General features: G+C 23.6%; 2 protein-coding genes across 4 annotated transcripts; both read right to left on the bottom strand.

Moving 5' to 3' along the window:
- Positions 1 to 31: 31 nt before the first annotated feature.
- LOC114121358 (transformer-2 protein homolog beta-like) lies at positions 32 to 7,174 on the bottom strand. The gene is given in 7 exon segments (XM_050202235.1): positions 32 to 330; positions 917 to 1,136; positions 4,038 to 4,136; positions 4,138 to 4,207; positions 5,237 to 5,390; positions 6,614 to 6,791; positions 6,913 to 7,174. Coding segments are annotated over 4 exon segments (444 nt in total). The 5' UTR covers positions 6,786 to 6,791; positions 6,913 to 7,174; the 3' UTR covers positions 32 to 330; positions 917 to 1,136; positions 4,038 to 4,088.
- A 946-nt stretch (positions 7,175 to 8,120) lies between these two features.
- LOC114121237 (GTPase-activating protein CdGAPr) lies at positions 8,121 to 23,063 on the bottom strand. 3 transcript variants are annotated; one of them, XM_027983480.2, is made up of 19 exons: positions 22,845 to 23,063; positions 21,159 to 21,321; positions 20,011 to 20,211; positions 19,159 to 19,383; positions 18,860 to 19,087; positions 18,609 to 18,799; positions 18,314 to 18,456; positions 17,758 to 17,860; positions 16,518 to 16,757; positions 16,124 to 16,377; positions 15,941 to 16,069; positions 15,675 to 15,865; positions 14,336 to 14,588; positions 14,125 to 14,255; positions 13,100 to 13,297; positions 12,370 to 13,038; positions 11,955 to 12,300; positions 10,721 to 11,384; positions 8,121 to 10,632 (listed from the first exon to the last, which is right to left on the bottom strand). In XM_027983480.2, exons 2-19 carry the CDS (start codon positions 21,189 to 21,191, stop codon positions 10,542 to 10,544), a joined length of 4,290 nt encoding a protein of 1,429 aa, XP_027839281.2. In that variant the 5' UTR covers positions 21,192 to 21,321; positions 22,845 to 23,063; the 3' UTR covers positions 8,121 to 10,541. The 3 variants fall into 3 exon arrangements, with proteins under 3 accessions (XP_027839281.2, XP_027839295.2, XP_050058174.1); XM_027983494.2 differs by lacking the exon at positions 21,159 to 21,321 and having other exon boundaries at positions 20,011 to 20,238; XM_050202217.1 differs by lacking the exon at positions 22,845 to 23,063 and having other exon boundaries at positions 20,011 to 20,238; positions 21,159 to 21,307.
- Between the last annotated feature and the right edge of the window lie 803 nt (positions 23,064 to 23,866).

Here is a 23,866-nt window from a genome sequence, read left to right as displayed (position 1 = left end):
GGTTAACATTCATAAATTATAAGTAATGACAATTATTTATAATGATTTATTTATGTGGATAAAAATAAAAGTATTTCCAACTATAAAAAAAGATTTATTTTCATAACATACCTACAAATAGAATCCTTTAAGTAGGTGTAATAATATTATTAAAAAACCAGGTTGAAATAAGCAAACAAAATCAATTAAGTGATACATAATAACCAATATATAAGTTCTGGCTCATGAAAATAAAAATATTAACTACTATCGTTCAAAACTGATGTGAGAATATTATTCAATATTAAAAACAAATTATCCTTTTCGTAGGCGATGTTGAGTCAGCAGCACCTGTATAAACATAAATACATTTTTTAATTAAAATTTAATTAATATATAATATTATGTAAATAATAAAAATATTAAAGCCTATAGTAAAATCATATACTGTAGTTTTTCAACCGAAGAAAATACCTTAAATAACTTTTTTCTTTTATATGTTTTTAATATTCAACATAAATACAGACAATACAGTACATTATACAGTATATCCCATGAAAACGTAGTAATTTTGTATTGCTATGATAATATAGTTTTCATTACCACACCACTTCAAATTCATTTGTCTTCAAAGAATATCCTTTACAGTGTACATATACATATATATAGATATATATATTTATACATGATATCTAAGAATACTTAAAATGTTCATTAATCATATCTTATGAATATAAATGATAAATTTATAATCTGGATACAATAAATAGTTAAACATTTAAAAGAAAAATTAAATATTTATTGTTTTCTTAGCATGCATTAATTATTTGAGACATAGGCTATTATCAGTACAAATTATTACAACATAAATTATAGAACAGCTCAAATAAAAAAATTATACATCCTAGACTTTCCATGTCACTGATTAAATACACACCTTATACCTACCATATTACAGTTTTGACAAATTGGACGGCGTTCGATGAGCTCGCCCTGTATAAAAATCTACCAAACCATCATGTTGTGCCAACAATGAGGAACATACTGGTGTCATGACCACCATCAAATCAACACCATCAATATCAACAACACCATCATCATCATTGGCAAATGACGCCCCAATTAAGTTCATTTAACCATAACAACTCACATTCCTCCTATATGAATATAAAATTCAAACTATTTTATATGTTTATGATTAAATTGGATATCAAAAGGATAAGAATAATTATAAATAAGTATTGTTTGTATGAATTTTTTCTTTTAATTTTACATTAAATTAAGCTTTTTTGCTAAAAATATGTCCAATAAAAATTAATTTGCAAATTAATTGGAGTTTAGGAAAAATATAGAAGAATTTTATACTTAATTTATTTGTAGGTGGTAGATGTTTTATACAATTTTATTTCAATATTAACTTTTTAAATTAATAAATATGTATAATATTTTATAAAAGCATTGTTTGTTATAATTTATATGTTTTAATATTTATAAATTTGATTTAAAAACACACCTTATCATATTTTTTTATAACAACAATATGTGTAAAATACACAATATAAAAAAAAATCGGAATTTTTAAAATAAAAATAAAAAGAGATAAAAGCCTTTTTTTAAATCTTTATTACTTAAATATTACCAGTAAAAAATTACTATGATATTATTTTAAAATAAAATAACATACCGAAATATCTGAATTAAATTAATCACTTTTTAAATTAAAAAAAATAAATGTTTTATATAATATTGTAGAAGTAGAAGTTTTGTTTAAAATCTGTTCAAAGACAAATTTATTAAATTAACAAATTATAGTATAGAATTTTAAAAATAAATAAAGTTATTACTTTAAACACTATTTGAATTGTCTGAAACATAACTAATTGTACAAATTGAATGCATAAATAGCTTGTAATTATTATTATACAATTATTTAAAAAGTGAAAATTTATATATTTTTTGTGAATAACAAAAATAAAAAGATAAAAATCTTCTTGAATCATTAGAAATATTATTGTAGTAAGAATGTTAAGTGTTAGAAAAGCTGCACAAGATATTCTTCAAAGCAAGTAAGGCAATTTAATAGAATTCATATTACATTACAGATACAGATAAAAATATACTAGTTACTAATTAATAATGACACCATTTAAAATTTATAAAGGTAATTATTTTATCAGAGGACACTAATTATTTAAAATAACTATTAATCCCTTTAAAATTATTTTTAAGTAGATACTAAACCTTATTTTCGAAAATAAAAATATACTGTGATAATTTTTCAAATTTTTTTTTACTGTTGTGTATCTTCAGCTCAACTGAACTTTTATTATACATAAGTTATAACTGATAAAATATTTTCCCCAAATTTGATTTTCAAATTACTAAGTAGGTACTAAAAAAATATTTATATTCTTTTTTTTCAATGAGAAATTAATACTGTATGTTTATTGAAAAAGTGCAAACTTAAAAATTATAATGAAACAAAATGTTTTCAAAAACATCATAGAAAAATAGTTTTTCAACTAATAAATGTTCTTTGATACAATTATCACCCAGAGTTTAGTATTAAAAATATAATGTTATTATTTAATTACATGATCATTTTTATTAAAATTATATTATATACAGGGTGCGGCAGTAAAATCTGACAATTTAAAAAAATTAAAAAAATTTTTTTCATTAATTTTTTGCCAAACAAATAAAAACTACACAAGTGGAATTTTATATTATATATTTAAAAAACATAATTTTTTAAAGATTGTGTCCTTGATTAGCCACACATATATTATACATATATCATTATTTTTGTAACACGCTTTTACCACGAATGCACGCTGTTCACCCGACCAATGCTCCATGATTACTTAATTTTGGGTATTTAAAAGTAATAAAAATATTCCCAAAATCTCTACCACTTTAGCCCTGCCCATCAGTTTTTTTTTAAATTGTCGGATTTGACTGCCGTACCTTGTATGTGCATAACTATTAAAGTTATGTAAATTATTTCAAAAATTAAAGAATCAATCTAGTTTATTAACTATATATCTGTAGTAAACTATATGATTATATGCATTGAAGGCAAGAGCTAAATATAAAGTAGTAAAACCAAATATGTGTATTATATATTATACTAAGAATAAGAATTGTGTTTAAAACTGAATAAAACACTTTAAGTACCTAGTGGATCTATAATAGCTTAATTATATAATATTGTTATTCATATTTTACTATTTTTTTCCAACTAAGATATTTAAAATTAGTAATTCAAAGATTTCTTTATATATGTAAAGATAAATAAAAATGAATATAAAGTGATAACTAAAAAGCATAGTAAGTGTTAAAAAGCAAAGAATGAAACATATTTAAAAACAATAATATTTTTTTAAATGTATTACTCCTATTCAAAAAGAAAATAATGAATTAACTAAAATACATTTTTGTAAATATAATTTAAAATTGTCAAATTTATAAATTTAACTTGATAATTTACACCTGATCTTTTTAACTAAATTTAAATTATTGTCATAAAAAAATTATGAGTATAAAAACTAATATAGCTTTAAATAATTAAATATATGAGAAGAAAATGTTTAAATATTATACACATTTTAAACTAATTTAAATATACAGAACTAAATTTCTTTTAACCATACATTCAAATTAAAAATTGTTATAGTTAAATAAACTGCAAGCAAAAATGGTTTAACTTCTCTGTTTTAATAAATAGAGAGCAGACACCAATTAAATAATGTTATACACAAAAATAAACCTCAAGATCATTAACTGAAAACATATATATACTTTATCAAATATTACAATACCTAGACAATATGTAGAATAAATTATATCATAACTGTTTTCCCAATTAACCAATTTGTAAGCATTTCTTATTTTAACTTTTAGTGACACTAAAATTATATATTATAAATATTATTGTATAAGTTGTTACAGTAGTTGATCAATATTCAATAGTACATCAAAATGTAATTATAACACAAGAATTACATGATAAATAAAATCAATAAAAAATGTATTTATATATTATTAAACATAATTACCTTAACGTCTGTAACCATAGTTGACTTCTTTACAGGAACGTGAAAAGTGTCCTACTCGGTTGCAAGAGTAGCATCTAAGTGAATCACGGTAGCTGTTGTTTCTTGATGACCTACGACTGAGTCCACGTGTTTTGGCAAAACTAACAGTTAAGAAGCTTCCATACAATTCCCTATATAGGAATATATAAAGTATATATTAACCAATCGCATAAGAAAATAGTTTAGCTAAACTAGTTAAGCAATTTCACTATGATTTGTGTAAATAACCTTTCAAAATTCAAAATCAAATTATTTAATTTTATAGTATTTTTTTATTTTATTAAATATTAATATTATGGTGATTTAGTCTCTACCTAAGACTAAAAAAACAGATGCTGCTTCGGGAACATGGTATTTTATACAACCAAAAAAAATTTAAAAATGGTTAAAATACAAAACTAATAACTAATTAAACTAATTTTTTTTTAACACAATAATGTACATACTAATTGTAGATTAAAAACTATGTAAATAAAATCAAATTGTAAGTGAACACAACAACAATGTGCTAATTTTTAGACGTATACTTTTGAAGTTAAATATTTTTATGTTCTCCTAGAACATATCATTATAATTAAATATATATATAAATCTGAAATTTTAATAAGCCCTTAAAAAGATTCTGTTGGAGCCAGTGTGCACGCTTATGGGTCCCATATGGATATAACAGAAAAATACTTAATATGATACTATTGCATAAACAAAAATGAATTATGCAATTTAACTATTATTATTAAAAAGAAAAAAAATGAATTAGTTATAATATTTTAAATATCATATTGCGTTTATTTATCATCTGCTACTCCTTCAGTCTCGATTAATGTACATTTTATTTTAAAATTAAAATATTAAGAAAATTAATTTGACAAGAGAGCATTTTATGTTTTTATTAGTTGGATACAAAGAACAAAGGTACCTCAATTATATAAAGTATTATATAATAAAATGAGTAATGACATTAAGTAAAAATAGAAAGCACCTACTACCAAGTATCATATAATTAATGACTATTATACATAACATGTTTAGAGATTAGATACTAAAAATCATATCTATTTTATCCTACATAATAATGATCATAATTAAGTGTACTTAAGAAGTTTTAAATGCAATTGAACAAAAAATATATTAGTTATTAAATATTATTTTCTACAACTTACATTCCATTAGTACGTTTTTGTGCTTCAGCAGCGTCTTTATCTCTTTTGTACACAACAAAAGCAAAACTTGGTCTGGTTCTTGACATCCATACTTCAAGTAATGTTCCATATCGTTCAAACTCTTTTTCAATATCACGTCTTGTTATACTGCTTCCTAATTCAGTGAATAAATACATCATCAGTAATTAACTGAAATTTACAATAACATATTTCATTATCTAATACAATTATTAGGTTTACTACAATAATTACTAAAAACCTTTCGTTAATAATTTTTTATTAAAGCCTTGAAATTGGAAGAATATTTTTTTTTTAGCACAAATATATTTGAGTAGATGCATATTATAAACATACTACAATTCTTCATTATGCGCATTTTCAGTACTTCGGTTTAATTATGTTAAATAAAGTACCAATAAACTTAAAAATAAATTATATAACAATTGAAGAGCTATTAATAATTGTAATTTATTTACAACAAATAATAGTTCAGGATTAGTATTAGATCATATTCAATGCTCGAAAAGCATAAAAAATACTTGAATTTTTTCTGGTATTTAATATTAACTATTGAAAATTAAACTTTATGTAATGTATATATATAATATAAATATGCTATAACATTCTATATTAAATAAATAATGTGTTTGGATTAGGTAATTTAAGTTAATATTGATATACTTAAATTTACTATTCTTTATTTTTGTTTTAAAAATAATTCTAATAATCTAAACCCAACAAGTAGAGAATATTATGTTTTCATACAAATTATCGATTGGCACTAACAAGGCTGCCCGCAGAAATTTTTCTAGTGGAGGGGAAGGACAATACACTTATCATAAATTCTGTTTTTTAAATCAAATTGAAAAAAAAGTTTTTAATTAATTTAGAGTATAATATTAAGTTGTTATAAATGTATATAATAAAAAATAAAAACATTAGAAGTTTAAGCAAATTATTATCCAAAGGAGCGAGGCACAGTGTGGCTCCCACTGGCCTCCCCGGCGGCCTTGGCTATCAAAATACTATACTTTTATTTTCTATTAGTCATTTAAGAGTATTCTAAAGATTAATCTGGATATCTAATGTTTGATTACCTGTAAATTCATTTATCATTAAAAACACACAAATATTATAAAACATTTAATATATTAACTAGATGGATATTCATACAATTTTAAATTATCAAATACCTATGTAAATTAATACTAATTCAAAAAAACTAATAAAAAAGTTATGAAAAGGTTTGAAGAATAGTTGATGAATTATTTGGATGAAAAAACAAAAATATTTTTTAATACTATCTGGTTTATAATAACTATAGTAACACTAAATAGTTATTAGTAAAATTGATTTTTTAGTAATCTAAGTACTAACCGATGTCTCTGACGTGGAGCCTGTGTTTATCGACCGGTGTCTTGCTTCTGCTTCGACTACGGCTGCGACTTGACCCCGAACGGCTTCCAGAATAGCTGCGTGACGTCCTACCACTGCGCGAACGGCTGCGACTTCTGCTCTTAGAGCGGCTACGGCTCTTACTTCTTGACATGGTGCACTATGGTATATAAAACACATTTATCATGTATAAGAAAATTATTTGGTTCAATTTGTTGATATAGCTAGCGTTTATAATAATATTATTTAAACTTAATACTAAAACGTCAATGAATACTTACGTCTCACAAAATTCAGATATGTGTTTCCTACCACACATGAACTTAAATTGTATCGATGACCAATGTTTTGAACGAATTCATAAGATAGAACGATCCAAAAATAATTAGTATAATTTAGTTAATAAAAAGCCGAGCGATAATAATGCAGTGTGCAATGTGTAAATGCTATGAACAAGAAGTAATTTTTAGGTGCTAGGTAAAATATTGTGCAAACGTCCAATGTAAGCGGCAGACGCATCAATTAAATAGGAATTATGGATAAATGTAATCAAACAATAGTAAATTGTCATGGAAGAGCAAAACCCAAGTAAAAATTTTTCTATAACCATGGTTAGTGACGAATCACACAACAGTTGAACAGTATAACCATTTAACAATTATTAATTAAAATATGGAAGGTACTCGATACTGTCTCATAATTAATAGGTACTAGATTTTTATGACATACTGATTTAAAAAATTACTTTTTTAATTCATATTTTTGCAATTTTGCATGTTTTGACATTTTTATATTTTAAGATTTTAATTGCATATTTCAATGTTTTTTTTTTGTTACCTACTATTTTAGACATTTTTAAATGTGTACTTTTGTCTATTATAATATAAGAAGAAAAATATGATATATTTATAGTTTCGATTAATAACAATAATAGGTGTACTTGTAGGAATAAATTGTTTTTCCTTATAAGACTTATAAATCAATAATTGAGGAAATAAAATACGTAAACTTAAATAAGAAATTATCGGTTAAGATTATAATGAACATTATGATCGAACATTGACCTTATTTCACTATTGTTAAAAAAATATAGATAATAATATTTACTATCTACACTCAGTACACTCTACAGTAATTTAAATTTATTATATTATTATTATTATATTTATATAATATTATAAACCTAATCTACTACCGTTCTGTGCTACTGCCGTCCACCAGTAGCTGTGCTACTAGATTAGATTAAATTGATTATAATATTTGTCATGACTCATGGCAGTTATAGTTTTGAGATGTTACAATTATCATTATACCACCTACTTATATTAGATATGAAAATTGTCCTATAGCCATCCGCCACTGATTACCAATATAGGCCAGTGGCATTTATAGAAATTAATTATTAATTATATTTTAGCACTTTTTGTCTGCAGACAATCAAAATGTGCTCGGACTTTTTGTTCACCAACAATAAAAAAATGAATCCGGGCTTTATGTTCAACTTTTTTTTAAAATGGACTTTTTGTTCCCGGACTTTTCGTCCTGAATTCCAAATACCTATACCGATATCCGACGGCATGGCAAATAACTACCAGCACCAACAATTGATCAAGTATACCTACCTTAGGAATGCGGCTTAAAAATTAAAATATAAAAATTAATTATTTGTTTTTCAGTAATTACTTACCTATCTATTTACATAAGTATAAATCAGAAAATTATTTTAAAAAACGGACTTAAAATTACCACAATATATTTACATGAAAATTAAAGTTTGAGCATACCTAATGTCTTTAATCAGGCGAGCTGTTAATATAAATATTTCAATATCTTAAGTAATATCTAAAACAATTTTTTTTATACACACACATATATATATATATGTATATCTAACGAAATTACAACATTTATTTTATTAAAAATTGGAATTGTACAAATATTGCGAATTTTTGTTGATAATTTTTCCCAATAATAAAAATAGTTCTGGTAATTTCATGTTGGAATTTTAACTCCAGTCAAAGCACTGAGTCCAGTGTCTCAAAGTATTATTTAGATATAAATACACAAATTAAAACCAAAAACATACTTCTAATTTTAATTTTGACTGGGTTTTTTTTGGTAGAAAATAGGATGTAATTGGTACTTGGGAGTCCACTATGTCTAGAGAAAGTACTTTTTCAAATCAGGAAAAACAAAACTATTTTATTTTCAATGATTGTTATGTATTTTGTTTAAAAGGCAAACAGAAACTACTATTTTTTTTTTTTTTTTGTTAATTTTGGTGTTACAGGTAAAGTAAAAAAAATAATATATAATAATAATATAAACTTAAAAGAAAACACTTAAGTATACATGTTTTTACAATTTGTGCACAACAATATCTGAATAGCTTAACATGTTGTAAATTATAAGACTAAATAATCTATTTTTAACTGAAAAAATTAACATTATAGGTTATAAGTTATTGACAGTCATGATAAAAAAATAATAATACAATTAAAACATTTAAAACTGTTAAAAATTTACATGGAGATAGAGTAATAGGTATAATACTTATTTAAAATAAGTATTGTTAATACATTGGTTACTTATACTTACCAATAATTCAGTAATAAATAAGTTTAAAATTAAATGAAGATTAACAAACTAAATGATGTTGTTCTTAAATAAAAATAACAAATTACGGAGCACCGCAAAAACAAAAAACAAAAAAACAAGTATTATAATAATATTTGACCACACTTTTATAATATTATAATAATGTGAGTTAAATTAGATAATAGATAAGTTATAAGTAGTAAATTACACAAAATAATAGAAATAATAAAAAAATAAAAAAATAATAGATAAACAAAATTATTGAAATTTAGTAGTTAGTTTATAAAACTAAGTTAGCAATTTTGAACATAAAAATATTTTGCAATACTTAAATATAATAAAATTACAAGATAATTGTATTAAAAAAAGTGAATACAATGTATAATATATACCATGTTAAATAAAAAAAACAATCGACTATATGAAAATAAATGATTTAAGTTACTTGTACATTAGTCCATTATAATACTTTTATTGAAATAGATCTAGCATTAAAAGTTATTTTAAAGTTAAAAACTATTGTCATACACCATCTCAGAAAGATTTTATCAAAAAAATTATAAAATAAAAATAATTAAAAATAAACAATACAAATGAAATTATATTATTAGATATATATTATACTCTCAGAATAAAGAGTAAATTATATGTTTGGCATACATTCAAAATGTATCAAATATTGACTATAATTTTATCTTTGGCCAAAGTTATGTAATTCATACTTCATTTAATTATTGAGTTTTATTTAAAAAATAATATAAGATTTAAAAAAAGAAATAATGTCTGTCCTAAAACTTACTAACTAATGCTTTGTTAGCTACTAACCGCTTTTATTCAAAGAAAACCATTAAATAACAATAGAATATTAGAAGAACATAATATAGGTTTTCACTAAAAGTGTCATAATTTGTAAATCCATATATTATGAATAATATATAAGTAAAAAAGCAATTTTATTATACTCTACAAAATATTTCAAAGATCTAAAATACAGACCTTAAAAATCACTATCACAGAATTAGTTTTAATAACAAAACGACATTATAAACTTAATTAGGACATAAATATATTATCTATATATTTTATAACAGCTTATAACTAAAAATTATGTAATTGTTAGAGATTAATTGATTATTAATTATTTGTCATGAAATCATAGAAGTATAATTTAGTAACTTAATTAATAAAATAACTTCTTATTTGAAATTATTCAATTAAGTCATTATTTCTAATAAATACATTTTTCTTTTAAACCGGTATCATATAATCAATTTATATTAATAAACTAATAAAATATAATAACTTTTCTTTTCTACTGTTTTTGTTCGAAGAATGCTGCCATATCTTTTATACAAAATTGAGGTGGTCTATCACTAGTACTATGCGCTCTTTGTCGAATTGAACTGTAAAAAAAATAAAATAAATTTTATACACATTAATTACTTTACTACATATATCCAAATTTATTTAAGTGGATGAAATAATATGTACTTTGCAGTCTGTTTATCTGTTTTAGTTTTCAAAGTACTTTTGTTGTTAATTTCATCAGAAGAAGTTTTACATCCAGTTAACTGATTTACTCTTGATGCTACTAAACCTTTAGTTTCTTTTTTAGAACATTTTTTACGCTCTAAACTTTGTGTATACCATTCTTTTTGCTCAGGATCTATAGATAAAGTATCACGTTCATCATAAGTGATAATCTTTACTAAATGTTTTGGTTGTTTAATGGATGTGTTAATATTAGTTTCAGTGCATTCATCTGGAGATTTTAATGTTTTAGCTCTTAGACGTTTAATTATATCATCATCATTTTGAATACTTTCAGATATTTTAAAACGCTCACGGAGAGCTTGCCTACGTTCTTCTTTATAACGGTCGATACGTTCACGTCTTGTAGCATCCGTATCATTAGACGAATCAGATTTTTGACAACTAATTCCTGAGCTTATAAGATTTGGTGATGTATTTACACGTTCCAAATTTTGATTATCAATTGGGAAATTAAAAGCATCTAATGAAACCGTACTAGTTACATGCTGACAATTGTTACGTAGTCTTCTATTTTTTATCCATGTTGAACTGTTTTTAGGAGATTTATTAGAGTCAAATTTATTTAATGACTCATGAAATTTTTTTTTATTTTCCTTATTTCCTAAAACAAATACAACAGTAAATGATAATGAAAAACATTATAATACATGAAATAATTAAATTTTGTTTTTGAATAATATAATTTATTAAAGTGAAGAACTTATGTAGTATAATAATTAATAATCTCTAATTAATAAAAATTAAATATTCAAATAATGCAATAAGTAAATGATGTATAAAAATTATTGCAAATAAAAAATATGTTATTTTAAAGTTAAAAAATATCATTTACACCTGATATTTAATGTTATATTTCTTTACCATTATATTTTACTATGTTAGTAATATCGTTAAAAATAAATTGATAAATAATTTGTTTCATAATTTTTATACAGATAGAAATAAACAATTAGTTTATTATCAAAACTAAATTTAAAAAAGTAATTCTGCAGTGTATAGACATTTTAATTACTTTTCTTTAAATATATATTATATACATTGCATCCTTACTTGTTTAAAATACGAATTAAAAACTGAAAGATATGAATTTATTATAAATTTATAATTTTTCATTTATGAAATGTTGAATAGTAATAAGTAAATGTGTGTAATCAGAAATGCTATGACTTACCAGTAGAACTTGAATTCTCCATCAATTCTTTTTTCATGCGTCTTTCATGTACTATGTCTCTTCCAATTTCTGATTCAAATTTACGTCTATTCGAGTCTAATAATAAATCTACTTTATTCTCAGAAACTTCTTTAGCAGATGTTCCTAAAATGTTTGCATCATTTGTTGTATTATTTATACTATCAATATTTTCAACATTTTCAATTGGTAAAATTTTTGTTCCAAGTCTATCTTGTATTAACATTTCCGTATCTTCGTTTGAAGGTGAAACTAAACAATCATTATCTAATATGTTTTGATTGTTTGCAATTTCTTTAATTTTTAAATTATCATTCTCTACTTTTTCCTAAACATAAAAAAATATTTATTAAATATGAACTACATCATTCTCTGTATTATTATTAATTTTTAGTACCTGTAGAGGAATTGTTATTTCATGTTGACTGGAATTACAAGATTCAGGACTAGTGACAACCAATATTTCATAATGTATATTTTCAACAGATTTTTCTGTTTCAAAATTTAGGTTATCTATTGAATCAGTAGAGCCTTTACAGGATGGCATTACTTCTTCATAACTAGAATCATCTTGTTGAAAAATTGAATTTTTGTGACCCAAACGTTCATAATTGTTACCCATAACAATTTCATACATAGAATCAGCTTTTTTAGAAGAACTAAAAGATTCAGTTAAAAAAGAAATATCTGATTTCACTTTTTCTTCAATTGTATTGTTGTTAAAAGATTCACATGGAGCATTATCTCGAACATTTTTCAATTTTATTTCTTGAAAACTACGACGGTCATTTGATAAACTTTTATTTCTTAAGTCACCTTGATAACTCAACCGATTTCGAGGTGTAGTTAGACAGTTTTTGGTTAAAACATCTGATACACAAAAGTCAATTAAGATAGTTTGGTAATCAGGTGTAGTATTTTTGTCACTATAACTATCTTCTGACAATGGACAATATGAAAGAGTAGGTGTGGTAATAGTAGACAATGAACCTGTACAAGTTTCATTACTTTCGACATCTGTCATAATTTGATCACATTCTGTATGTATGTCCACAGCAACAGTCATCTAACACAAAAATAAGTATATTTTTCAATCTTTATAAATAAAATATTATTTCAATAATTACATGTTCTGGAGATTGACTATCAATGAATCGAATATCAGGTGAAGCAAATCGTTCTTCTAAATATGATAGTCTATTATTTTTTGTATGATCGTTTTCTTTATTTGAATCAGTGGTTTTTTTTTTCTTTGGTGATGGATCTGCACTTAATGAATCTTCTGCGTGTGCTAATATTGGTAAACGTTTAGCACTACTATTCAACTAAAACACATTAGAATAAAAATAAATCAATCTTTTAGCATTTGAAAGACAAATTAAAAAGTATAAAAGTTAATTTTTAAATATTCTCAGAAATCTAGATTGGGTATGGTGTAATAAGTGATCTATAATAATTTTTATGATTAATCATAAAGAAAAAGTGTGCAAAGCACACTTAAGTTCTATCGTAGTTTTTGCAATTTATTTTGTTTAATCTGCAAGTTGATAATTTAATAATTATGAAATACAAATGATCAGATATATCACATAATTAAAATCATATTTAAAAATTTCTACATTGACTGTTTGTATGCACAATTTTGGTAGATCACTACTTACAACCAGTGGCATAATTATGGGGAAGTTATGGGGATAGATCCCCCCCCCGAGCCTTTTTTTTATCTTTAACCAATAAATTATACATCCCCCCCAGAACAAAATCATAACTATGCCACTGCTTACAACACTAACATGATGTACAATGTACGTGTAGATAGCTAACGACATCATTACCCGGGATTGAATAAGATTATTATTATTTTTACTGTTTATTTATATCTGGATACACTATTTCTGTAATTAACAAAAGGTTTATAAAACTAAAACGTTAAATTTTTTATTTATTTAAAGTTATACTGACAATTGAAAAAAAGTAAAACATAATTTTATGTTTAGGTAAGATTTTTCTACATTATTTTAATGTATAATAAATATTATATTATTATACATTTTAAATCTATTTACCTGATACTTATGACCTATTGCAATTGTTAGCTTTAAAAGCGTATCCTTAGTAAAAACAGTAAAATGCTTAGATATTTTAAACTTACATTATTAGTAGTCACATTTTGTAAGTGTTCCATGCTTGAACGATTACTAAAAATATGATTAGTATCTTCATCAGAAAATACTCTCATATCAGACTCATCTAAATCAAAGTTAACTTGCAAATCACTTAGATCTATAAAAAAAAGTTGTGATGAAATATTTAGATGTTTTTAAATAAATACATTATTTGTGTTATTAATTATTTGTACTTACCTTCTTGACTTGGGTGAAGAATAGGTGATGCTCCTAAATCTTCTTGATCAGCAAGTTGATCAAAATAAGAATCATGGGATACAGAACGATTATGACCAATGGAGTTGGAACCACAGAAACCAGGAGGAGAACATGAAGGTGTCCCTTTAATTTCTCTTAAAGACATTGTTTCACTCACTGACTTTGAAGACTTAGGTGTATCTTCAATATTCATACCTTCAGTTATACTCTGACGAACACATTCTTTTGAGTCCTGATTAATTTAATAATTAATATTAATAATTTTTATTTTAAAAATATCCAAGAAACTACAACACCAAATTTATTGTCTCCGTCTTACAAGGACATAACATAATAAACCTATGCTCAGTAGTTTACGTTTAACTTCGTTAGCATTAATATTAAGAGTGAATTGACCTTATTATGAAATTCTTTTAAATGTTAAGAACTTTTATAGAAGTTTATGAATTATTTTACGATAATTTAAAATTTCATTGAGTTTATTGAGTTTTACATAAATAAAATAGTTTATTAATTATATAACTCATACTAAGAAAGATTATATATAAAATTTTATACATAAGACTTCAATATTCTAAATTATAGTGAAAGATCTTACATTTACTTTAATATTAAATAAAATAAAACTAAACCAGAACTAATGAATGTAAATTTGTTATGGAAAGTACTTAAAGATGGAGACAAATACATAGATCTAAGATATTTCACGCTAAAAATGTTCAACTTTGTTTTAAAAATGTACAGAAAACTAAATTTGAAATCAGCAGAATCAATCTAGTGTTGTTAGATTTAATAAAAAGTGATTGACTTATGTCAAAAAAATTATAGCTAAGAATTTTATCAGTATTTGTACATTAATTTTTTTTACAATATTTCAATTTAATGAAAGTATGTAAAATATTACAATTAAAAATGCTTATTTACCAACATAGTGTAGACAAATGGAAACATCCTAAATTAGCATTTATTTAAACCATATACATATCAAGATAATTTTAATATATTATAATAATAATTAGATAATCATCTTTATATATTTATAGTACAAATAGTTAATATCATAATTTTAGTTTGATAATAGATTAACTAACTCTAATATTAAAATAAATAACACAACATTGGTTGTACTGAACACAAATCTGCTATGCTATACAATTAATGGAAGGAGATAAGCACAGATGCAATATAGACTATATAGCATCCTCTTAAATAGATAACTGTTGCTATTATTAACTAACATAAAAATTTTTTAATGTAATAACTTCAATCAAATATTTAATACTTTTTAAAAATCTTGTTACATTAATAAAAATTTTACCATATATTTAGGAGTTAGATTTGGTTCAGATTTTTTACGAAGTGGTAGAACTCCAAGTGAAATACTACTTCCACCACGAGTAAATAATGATTTCCACCTTAATGGTGAACGCCTTTTATTAGTATTACATCTTCTTGATGGTAAATCAATAACAGTATGATATTTTTCAGGTAAACAAGAAGGACCCCCACCTAAAATTTAAATGATAAACATCATCTATAAATTATATTACTTGAATATGTTAATAATATGAATTTGTTACTTACCAACTTCAATATAATTAGGATCATTTCTTTTCGCAAAAGTTAGAACTCTATTTTGAGCTTCTTCAAGAGTTAAAAGTTTTGTTTGAGTAGATATTGCTAAAGATTTAGGTCTAGACTTTTTAGGGGTACCTAAAAAAAAAATTGGGTAGAAATTTGTTTTTTAATCTTTATTATATAAGGTACCTTTGGTAGGCGGTAATTTTGCTCCAACGTTAGGAATAGGGCTAAAAATATAGTCTGTATACCGAATTAAAAATTCAGTTACCACAGCTTGAATACCAACACCATGTAAAGCAGCAACACCACTACCACTTTCTAGTTGTTTGCTTCTTAACAAATTAGGTGCCCAAACGATAGCAACATTTCTTGCTGTCATGCCTGTTTGTTCACCAAGAGCAGCCACACGAGATAAATGTTTCATCAAGTATTCTAATGTTCTAAAAAAAAATATAAATATATTATTAATTAAAATAAAGGAATTTCCTTATCTATCCGATACACTAAAAACCTGTTTTTTTAAAGAAAGTTTTATTGATCTGTGTAAATATGTATTTGAAACAAGTTTTACTTTACTTACCTAAAATGAGGTGGAGGTAACTTTTGAACTGTTTCTCGCATAAGCTGTAACCTGACTTCAGTAGTTTTCTCAGGTATTGATTGTACAGCATTTACAAATGAATCATAAAGTTGATAAGTGCATAATGGATTTGGGAGTTCTCTAAAATATAATTTTAACAATGAGGCCACACTATGTATATCCTGTCTTATTGATTCATCTTCCCACAATGCTGGTACTCTATCCTCATCAAATGTCGACCTAATATTTGAAAAAATTAAACATAATATAATGGGTTAATTTTTAAGTGTTTTACTATATTAACTTTATACAAAGTGTAAAAACCAGTGGTGTGCGGTCAGAGCAAGCGAGATAAGCGCCACATATCTGCTCAAAAAGGAAGTAAAATAAATGTATTTAATTCATTATATCAATGAGCAATATTTGTTTTTTATTTTTAGATACAATAGGTATACTTCTCATCAGTAATTTATTATACTTCATTATCTATATTATTATTTTATAGTAATTAGTAAGAAAATTAATAAATTAAGGTCATATAGGTATGCAATATATTGACAGAAGTGCTTCAGATTTTGATTACCTAGCTCGTATCTAATATGGTAGGTATGGCCGGGTACAATAGGACGAAATTACTATGATTTTAAGCAAGCAGTTGGAAGCACAACATTGAGTGCTTTTCAATACTTTAATGATACCAAACTTCCAAAAATTGAGTTTTTTTATGATAAAGTTACCAATGCATTTATAAAAAAAGATAAATGGATGGATTTTATTTATTAATATACATAAAAGGTAAAAAAAATAGGTACTATACATTATGAAAATCTTTTTTTTTGCTGCTTATCCAGCTTCCAATACTATCACATGCCACTGGTAAAAATATAGTTCAAACTCTGCATATATATATACATAATATTAGAAGTTTAAAATAATTAAAAATCAATTTGATAATGGAACATTCAACTTAATAATTTTAAAAAAGCCAAAAATTATTTTTCTTATATAGGAAATTAAAGAGAATACTATTATAAAAACTCAAAATTATTTTGTTCTAGTTTAAGCATTTAAAGTATTTATCTATAGTGTAAAGTCAAAAAAAAATGTTGCATGAGATTTAACAAATACTGTTCTAAAGAAATCATAAATAATAGCAACAACTAAAAGATAGTCTCAATTATACATATACTATTATAAGTTTGAAAGAAATTTAATCAAACATTTTAACAATGATACAAACCTCAATCTTTGAATATTAGATGTTACACCAGAAAGTCTATATATTCCATCAACTATTCCAAATTTTTCAATAAACTCAGCACAGTTAGTTAACACATCAGGCACTAAAAATATAAATTTACTATAATTAATAAAACTATTTTATTAATAAATATAATATTTATGTAGATCATTAAAATTGTATGTTATAAAAATAGTAAGGTCATCATCAGAATCTATACATTTTTTATGCAAATGTTTTATCCTTACTTTTTTGTTACTTATATTTTAAATAACAAATTCAATATTAAATAAGTGTATTCTAACTATCTAATAATAATGTAAAGACTATTATTATTATTTTTTTAATAAACTAAAATAGGTATATTATTAAACAGTAACTAATTATATAAAAAATAAATAATACGCACAAAAAAAAAATTAACATTTATAAATACTTTTTTCTATCAATAGGTCTGAATCTTCATATTAATATTTGTAATGAAATCATAAATTTAGAAAAGAAAAACCTATTGCTACATAACATAGTTTAGTGTTTAATTAAAAATTATACTTACAATCTCTTCCAGAATTTAGAAGATGTTCACCCAGATCACAACCAAATACTCTTTCTTTTAATATTCCAGATTGTTTTAATGTTCTTCGTGTTGGTCTTGATAATATAAAAGAACGAAAAAATGATATCAGTTTACCATGTTTTCTGAAAATATTGAAAAACATTATAATAATCATAATTTAAATTTTATTAGTTGTTCAAAGAATATATTAGTTTAAATAAACATCTAATAAATTATATAATGTAAATAATGGAACATATATTATGACATAAAAATACTAACAGGACACACTTACCTTAATACGGGTTTTGTTGGTTCAGAAAGAAAGAGCATTTGAGGATTTATGTAAAGATTTCTTGGAACTTTGTCTGTTATAACAGCTACACAGCTAGATGGGAAAAATCCAACAAGAAAACCATGTTTGCCTCTCCACCAAACGCTTTCTTCAGGAGATGGCATGTCAATAACAGAAATGATATCACCAATCTATTATAATCAGGTTAATTAATAAAATTTATAGTAGAACCATCAATGTATACAAATTACATCAAATGAAATTTCATCAGAAGCATGTGCAGTGTATTTTCTGACTGAATACGCTGCAGCAACAGCAGGGGTGTTTATTGCACAATGATCTCCATCAGCAACTAAAAGGTGATGACCTCGATTATCTAATTCTAACCAGCTAAGAATAGGTCCACAGTTAATTAAACTTCCCACAGCTATTTCAGATAATCTTTTGCAATATTTACTAATCAAGTCTTTTAAATATTCCTATAATAAGAAAATATATAATAACAATATTATGATTATATAAAAAAAATCTTTACAATCATATTTCTTACATTAGGATTTTCACAATCACTTGGTACAGGTTGAAGTTCTGGAAGTAGACTGAACTTTCTATCATAAACACATTTATGCAATTGATGATCAAGAGTTCTTGCATTTTCATATGATCGCCTTAAAACCCAAACTGTATTTTGTGATTCTACTTTAATAGTTAACCAATAATCATTATCATTATCCACATTTCCAAATTTTTGTTCATCTTCTTCAATCAAATCAAACTAAAGAATACATGTATTTTTAATTTTTATTATAATTGAATACAAATTATTAAAGTTACTATATTTATAAAAGAAATCTTGTTTTCAAGTAACCATATCTATATGTTCATCAACAATTTTCAAATACATGTTGTTTATAAAAATGCTAACAAAAGATTCAAAATATACAACAACTAATATATATACTAATATATAAAACCTAAATTTATTATGTTACAACTTGAACAGATTTCTATCTGACATTTATGCTTTAGTATATATAGACCATTTGATAAAAAAAATACAAATTTTAGATGTCAAAATTTAAAATCATCAATTTAATAGTTTTAAAAACGATAACATAATAATTTTTTGTCTTTATTATTGAGTTAATGTTTATAATATCCTAATTTTATAGCATAAACCTAAACTAGCCTCATTTGTATTTTTATGCTTTTTTAAATGATTATGTTGTTTTAAAATTATTTTAACAATCTTATGCATTATACAATTTATACAGTTATTTGAGTAGTAGACATTTCTTTATATTTTCATCTTAAGTAAAAAATTAGATATTTGAATATTATCTAAAATAAGAATATTAATTAAGTAAAATGTAATTAATAATTTTATTTTATGTTTACTTACTTTAAGAGGTCCAAGTTCAACATGTTCATAATGAAAATGAGCACACTCTTCTAGTTTTGGAAACCTAGATTTTCCATCATCAATTGATGTCACGGGTAAGGTGGCCATACGCATACTTCCATTACTCATAATACTGCTACCAGAAGATCTCCCTTCAGAATTTCGACTCAACAAAGTATGATCAGGCATTTTGAGAGATGTCTGAAAATTGACTAATTATTTAAATTTCTGTAACATTAAAATATAAGAAAAATAATTAAAATTAATAATTATTACTGAAAATAAAAATGAAAATGCATTATAGATGTTATTACTACTATTATATAGATTAGTATACATTAATGTAGGTAAGTCATTAGAGTAAAAATGAAGAATAAGCTATTATGTATTGTACATATGTACAAAAAAAAAAACTAAACATTTGGTAAAAATCTATCAAAAAGAAATAATTTAAATTATGAATTTAAAAACTTCTTACTATAAAAAAAAATTTTCTATCATTAGTGTGAAGTTACCTATCAGTACCTATCAAGAATATGTATTAAATAATTTAATGCTGTAAATAGCTTATTCCTTAAGTCCAACCAATGCATTGGTACGTCATATTAGATTTATTATGACTAAATGATTGAAATTTTATTATTTTAAGTTTAGTAAATAGGACAATATTTTAAGAACCAATGTTTAGTGTTAGATTAATTAGGCTGCCAATATTTGCAAAGTTATCTAATGATAATATCACCTAAGGAAATATAAGTTCATAGAGTATATTTATTGCTTATGATTATACATTTTATTTTAACTTATAACAATTACAAATATTTAACACAACTCTTTAAACCTATTGTTTAAAATAATAATTGCAATCATAATATAAATGAATTTATATTCATAAAAATAGTGCTCATTAACTACTCTTTCTGCAGATACATTTAAAATGATAACCAATACAAAAATATTTTTAAATAAACAATTGTCTTGTAATTTTTAGTATTTTTGTTAATAACACAATCAATTTATACATAAACTATTTTGTTTTAAAATATAACAATATCAAAGTCCTAATAAGAACCTCACAAAAGATACCTTAAATTTATAAAATATTTAAAATAAATAATGTATTATTATTACTATCATGATATTCTTACTTTTGAATAAGGAGAATACTGCAATGTTCCCATTTTAAGACATTTATCTTGACAATTACTAGAGTATGCATAATAAATTAATTCTGTATTGGGTTATAAAAAACATTTTGAAGAATTGATTTTTGTTTTGTATAAGTGGTAAAATGAATGCATCCATTTATTCCTTAAGAAAAATATAAATCAATACATAAGAAAATATAAAAATAAAATACAACAAAATTAGATACAGATTAATACTTAACAAAATATTGATTATCTAAAAAAAAAGTCAGTTTCAATGTAATAATATTAATATAAATAAATCTCTAACAAATTATTTAATATCTAAAATGTAATTTTAATATCAGAAACTAGATGTATTTAGTATTTATTTTTATGTCATTATTTCTACTATTGTTGTAAATGTATTAAAACGTATTGATAATTAGAAATAACTCCTCTCTACTTTCGACATAAGCAATGCTTACAAAAGATAGATAAACAAAATTGTTATTGAAATACTGTATTTATATTTTGATTTATGAATAATTTTTCTCCTTTTAAAAAAAAAAACAAAAATGTTTTTGAAGACATAAGTCAGTAAACTTAGAAAAAACGGTTGCCAATCATTCCAATTTTGCCAGAACACTACTGGTGAATATTAAACTACAATCAAAACATAAATAAGTATGAATTACTAAGAACTAGTTTTTTTTTTTATGTATACAACTATATACATTTTGTAGAACAAATTATGTTATCATAACCAATTGACATAATAATAAGTTTATTTTTATACAAAGCAAGGTGCAGGCTAATAGGGGCTAATGTAGGGTTGGTAATTAGGGTACATAATTTTGGTCGTAGCCCATTCAGCTCCCATTTTCTTAAATTCTTAAATTTCTTAAGAGAATACCAAATTTTATCTATTATCAATAAACATGTATTATAATATTTAAAATTGTTTTTTTAGTAACTAATAAAATGAATATATTGTTTTAGACCATTACAGATACTTAGATACACAGAAAACAAATTATTAATAACAATTCAATTTCTACAAATACAATTAGCTATAATATGATAAACATTTTTTCAATATTAATTATTTTTTAAATGTAGTTACATTTTTTAAAGTGGCTTTAATATAAAATGTAGGGTAAAAGGAGAGATAACACATACATAAATTAAAACATTGATTATAACTAATAGTATATGATCATTAATAATAAGTTATATATATATATATCTAACTCTATAAAAAAATTTATAATAAAATAGTGTATTTATTAAAATCACTTGATTATTCTAATGAAAAACCAAAATTAAAATGAATACATCGCTCTAACATATTAGTGTTCATCATATGACAACTACATGACATATGCCTACACGAGTTTTTATATATGTGTATATAAATAACTATTTATATTTAACTAAAAAACTAGCAGATATTTAATCCAGTAATTGAACCATTCTAAATTCAATAGCTATTATCAGTGTACCAAGTTAGTAGTTAATTTTCTTCTCCTCAAATTTAAATGATAATTACTTATTTATTATTCTGTCAGTCCATTAGCTATGTTAAAGTTTAAAATAATTCTTATTTATTTGATAATAAATGATAGTAAATAGCAATATAAATTCAGTAAAATCCTAATCTATGCTCTAATTATTATAGTATTTTAATGTATAAAACTATTATACCTAAATTTTGACATAGACAGTGTTTGTTGATCCAATTGGAATAGACTGAGACGATTGAGACAAACCATATGTTTTTACAATTATCCAAAAAGTATGTAATGAATACATTTCATTAAAAAGCACCAATAAATAAAAACTTTACAATAACATTATATTAAGAGAAGACTAAAATAAAAAATTCAAAAAATTAAAACAAAAGTTATCCTGCCCTAATCAGATTAGCCAATTTTCAATTCCAAAGACGCTTATCGCTTGTAGAATCTCTTTGGAATAAAAATATTATATTAACGGATACGGGCGTGCACATTTTTCAAAAATACTAAAATTAATTTAAGAATTAAGAAATAATAGCAAATACAACTTAATTTCTTCAATATTATAGTTTTATCAAATTCAATCTCAACTTAATACTTATTTATTCAGCTATTTAGGTATTCCTGTTTTCTAACATTAAGTTAGAGTAAGACTATCTTAATATATTATAAATAATATTACAATACCTATTATTTATTTTTATATTTTTATTAAAAAATGTTAAGAACTAGTTAAAATAACTTAACATTTTCAACCAAGTACTAATATTCAACCATTATATTATTATTTTTAATGCAGCTTAATAAATTACTGAATATATTAAATGTTTGTGTTTTGATCGTAAAATTGTGATAACACATGAACACGGCGTTGTAAATAGGCATTTAGGCGTACACACAATGTTTTTTATATAATAAAGTTTATGTTTTTTTAAAGATAGTATAGAAGTCGTGGGCGTACATTGCTAGTAATGTAATTTACCGTCAAATCATAGACCTTAAAAGTAGGTGATGTAAAATCTATTATGGTATGGTGGTGCATTTTTAAAACAATTTTATTTTACTTTTAATAGCAATTTAACATAGTACTATTTTTATTGTGAGCTTTTTAACTCGTAGTTATTTGTTATTATTATTGATGACTATATATTATTACAATTTTTGTCATTTTCGATACATAAGAAAAATGAATTATTATAAAATAATTAG

This window comes from Aphis gossypii, chromosome 2, assembly GCF_020184175.1.
Source record: "Aphis gossypii isolate Hap1 chromosome 2, ASM2018417v2, whole genome shotgun sequence".
Classification (NCBI taxonomy): Eukaryota; Metazoa; Arthropoda; class Insecta; order Hemiptera; family Aphididae; genus Aphis; species Aphis gossypii.
The sequence above is the reverse complement of the archived record's forward strand: the minus strand, read 5'-3'. Positions and strand labels throughout refer to the sequence as shown.

Excerpts from the sequence above, each read along its gene's own strand:
- LOC114121237 (XM_027983480.2), bottom strand. The coding sequence starts at position 21,191 with ATGGGAACATTGCAGTATTCTCCTTATTCAAAA. Across the intron at positions 18,800-18,859 it reads CTGATGAAATTTCATTTGAT|ATTGGTGATATCATTTCTGT; the intron begins GTAATTTGTATA and ends TGATTATAATAG. Across the intron at positions 13,039-13,099 it reads ATAGTCAATCTCCAGAACAT|ATGACTGTTGCTGTGGACAT; the intron begins GTAATTATTGAA and ends TTTTTGTGTTAG.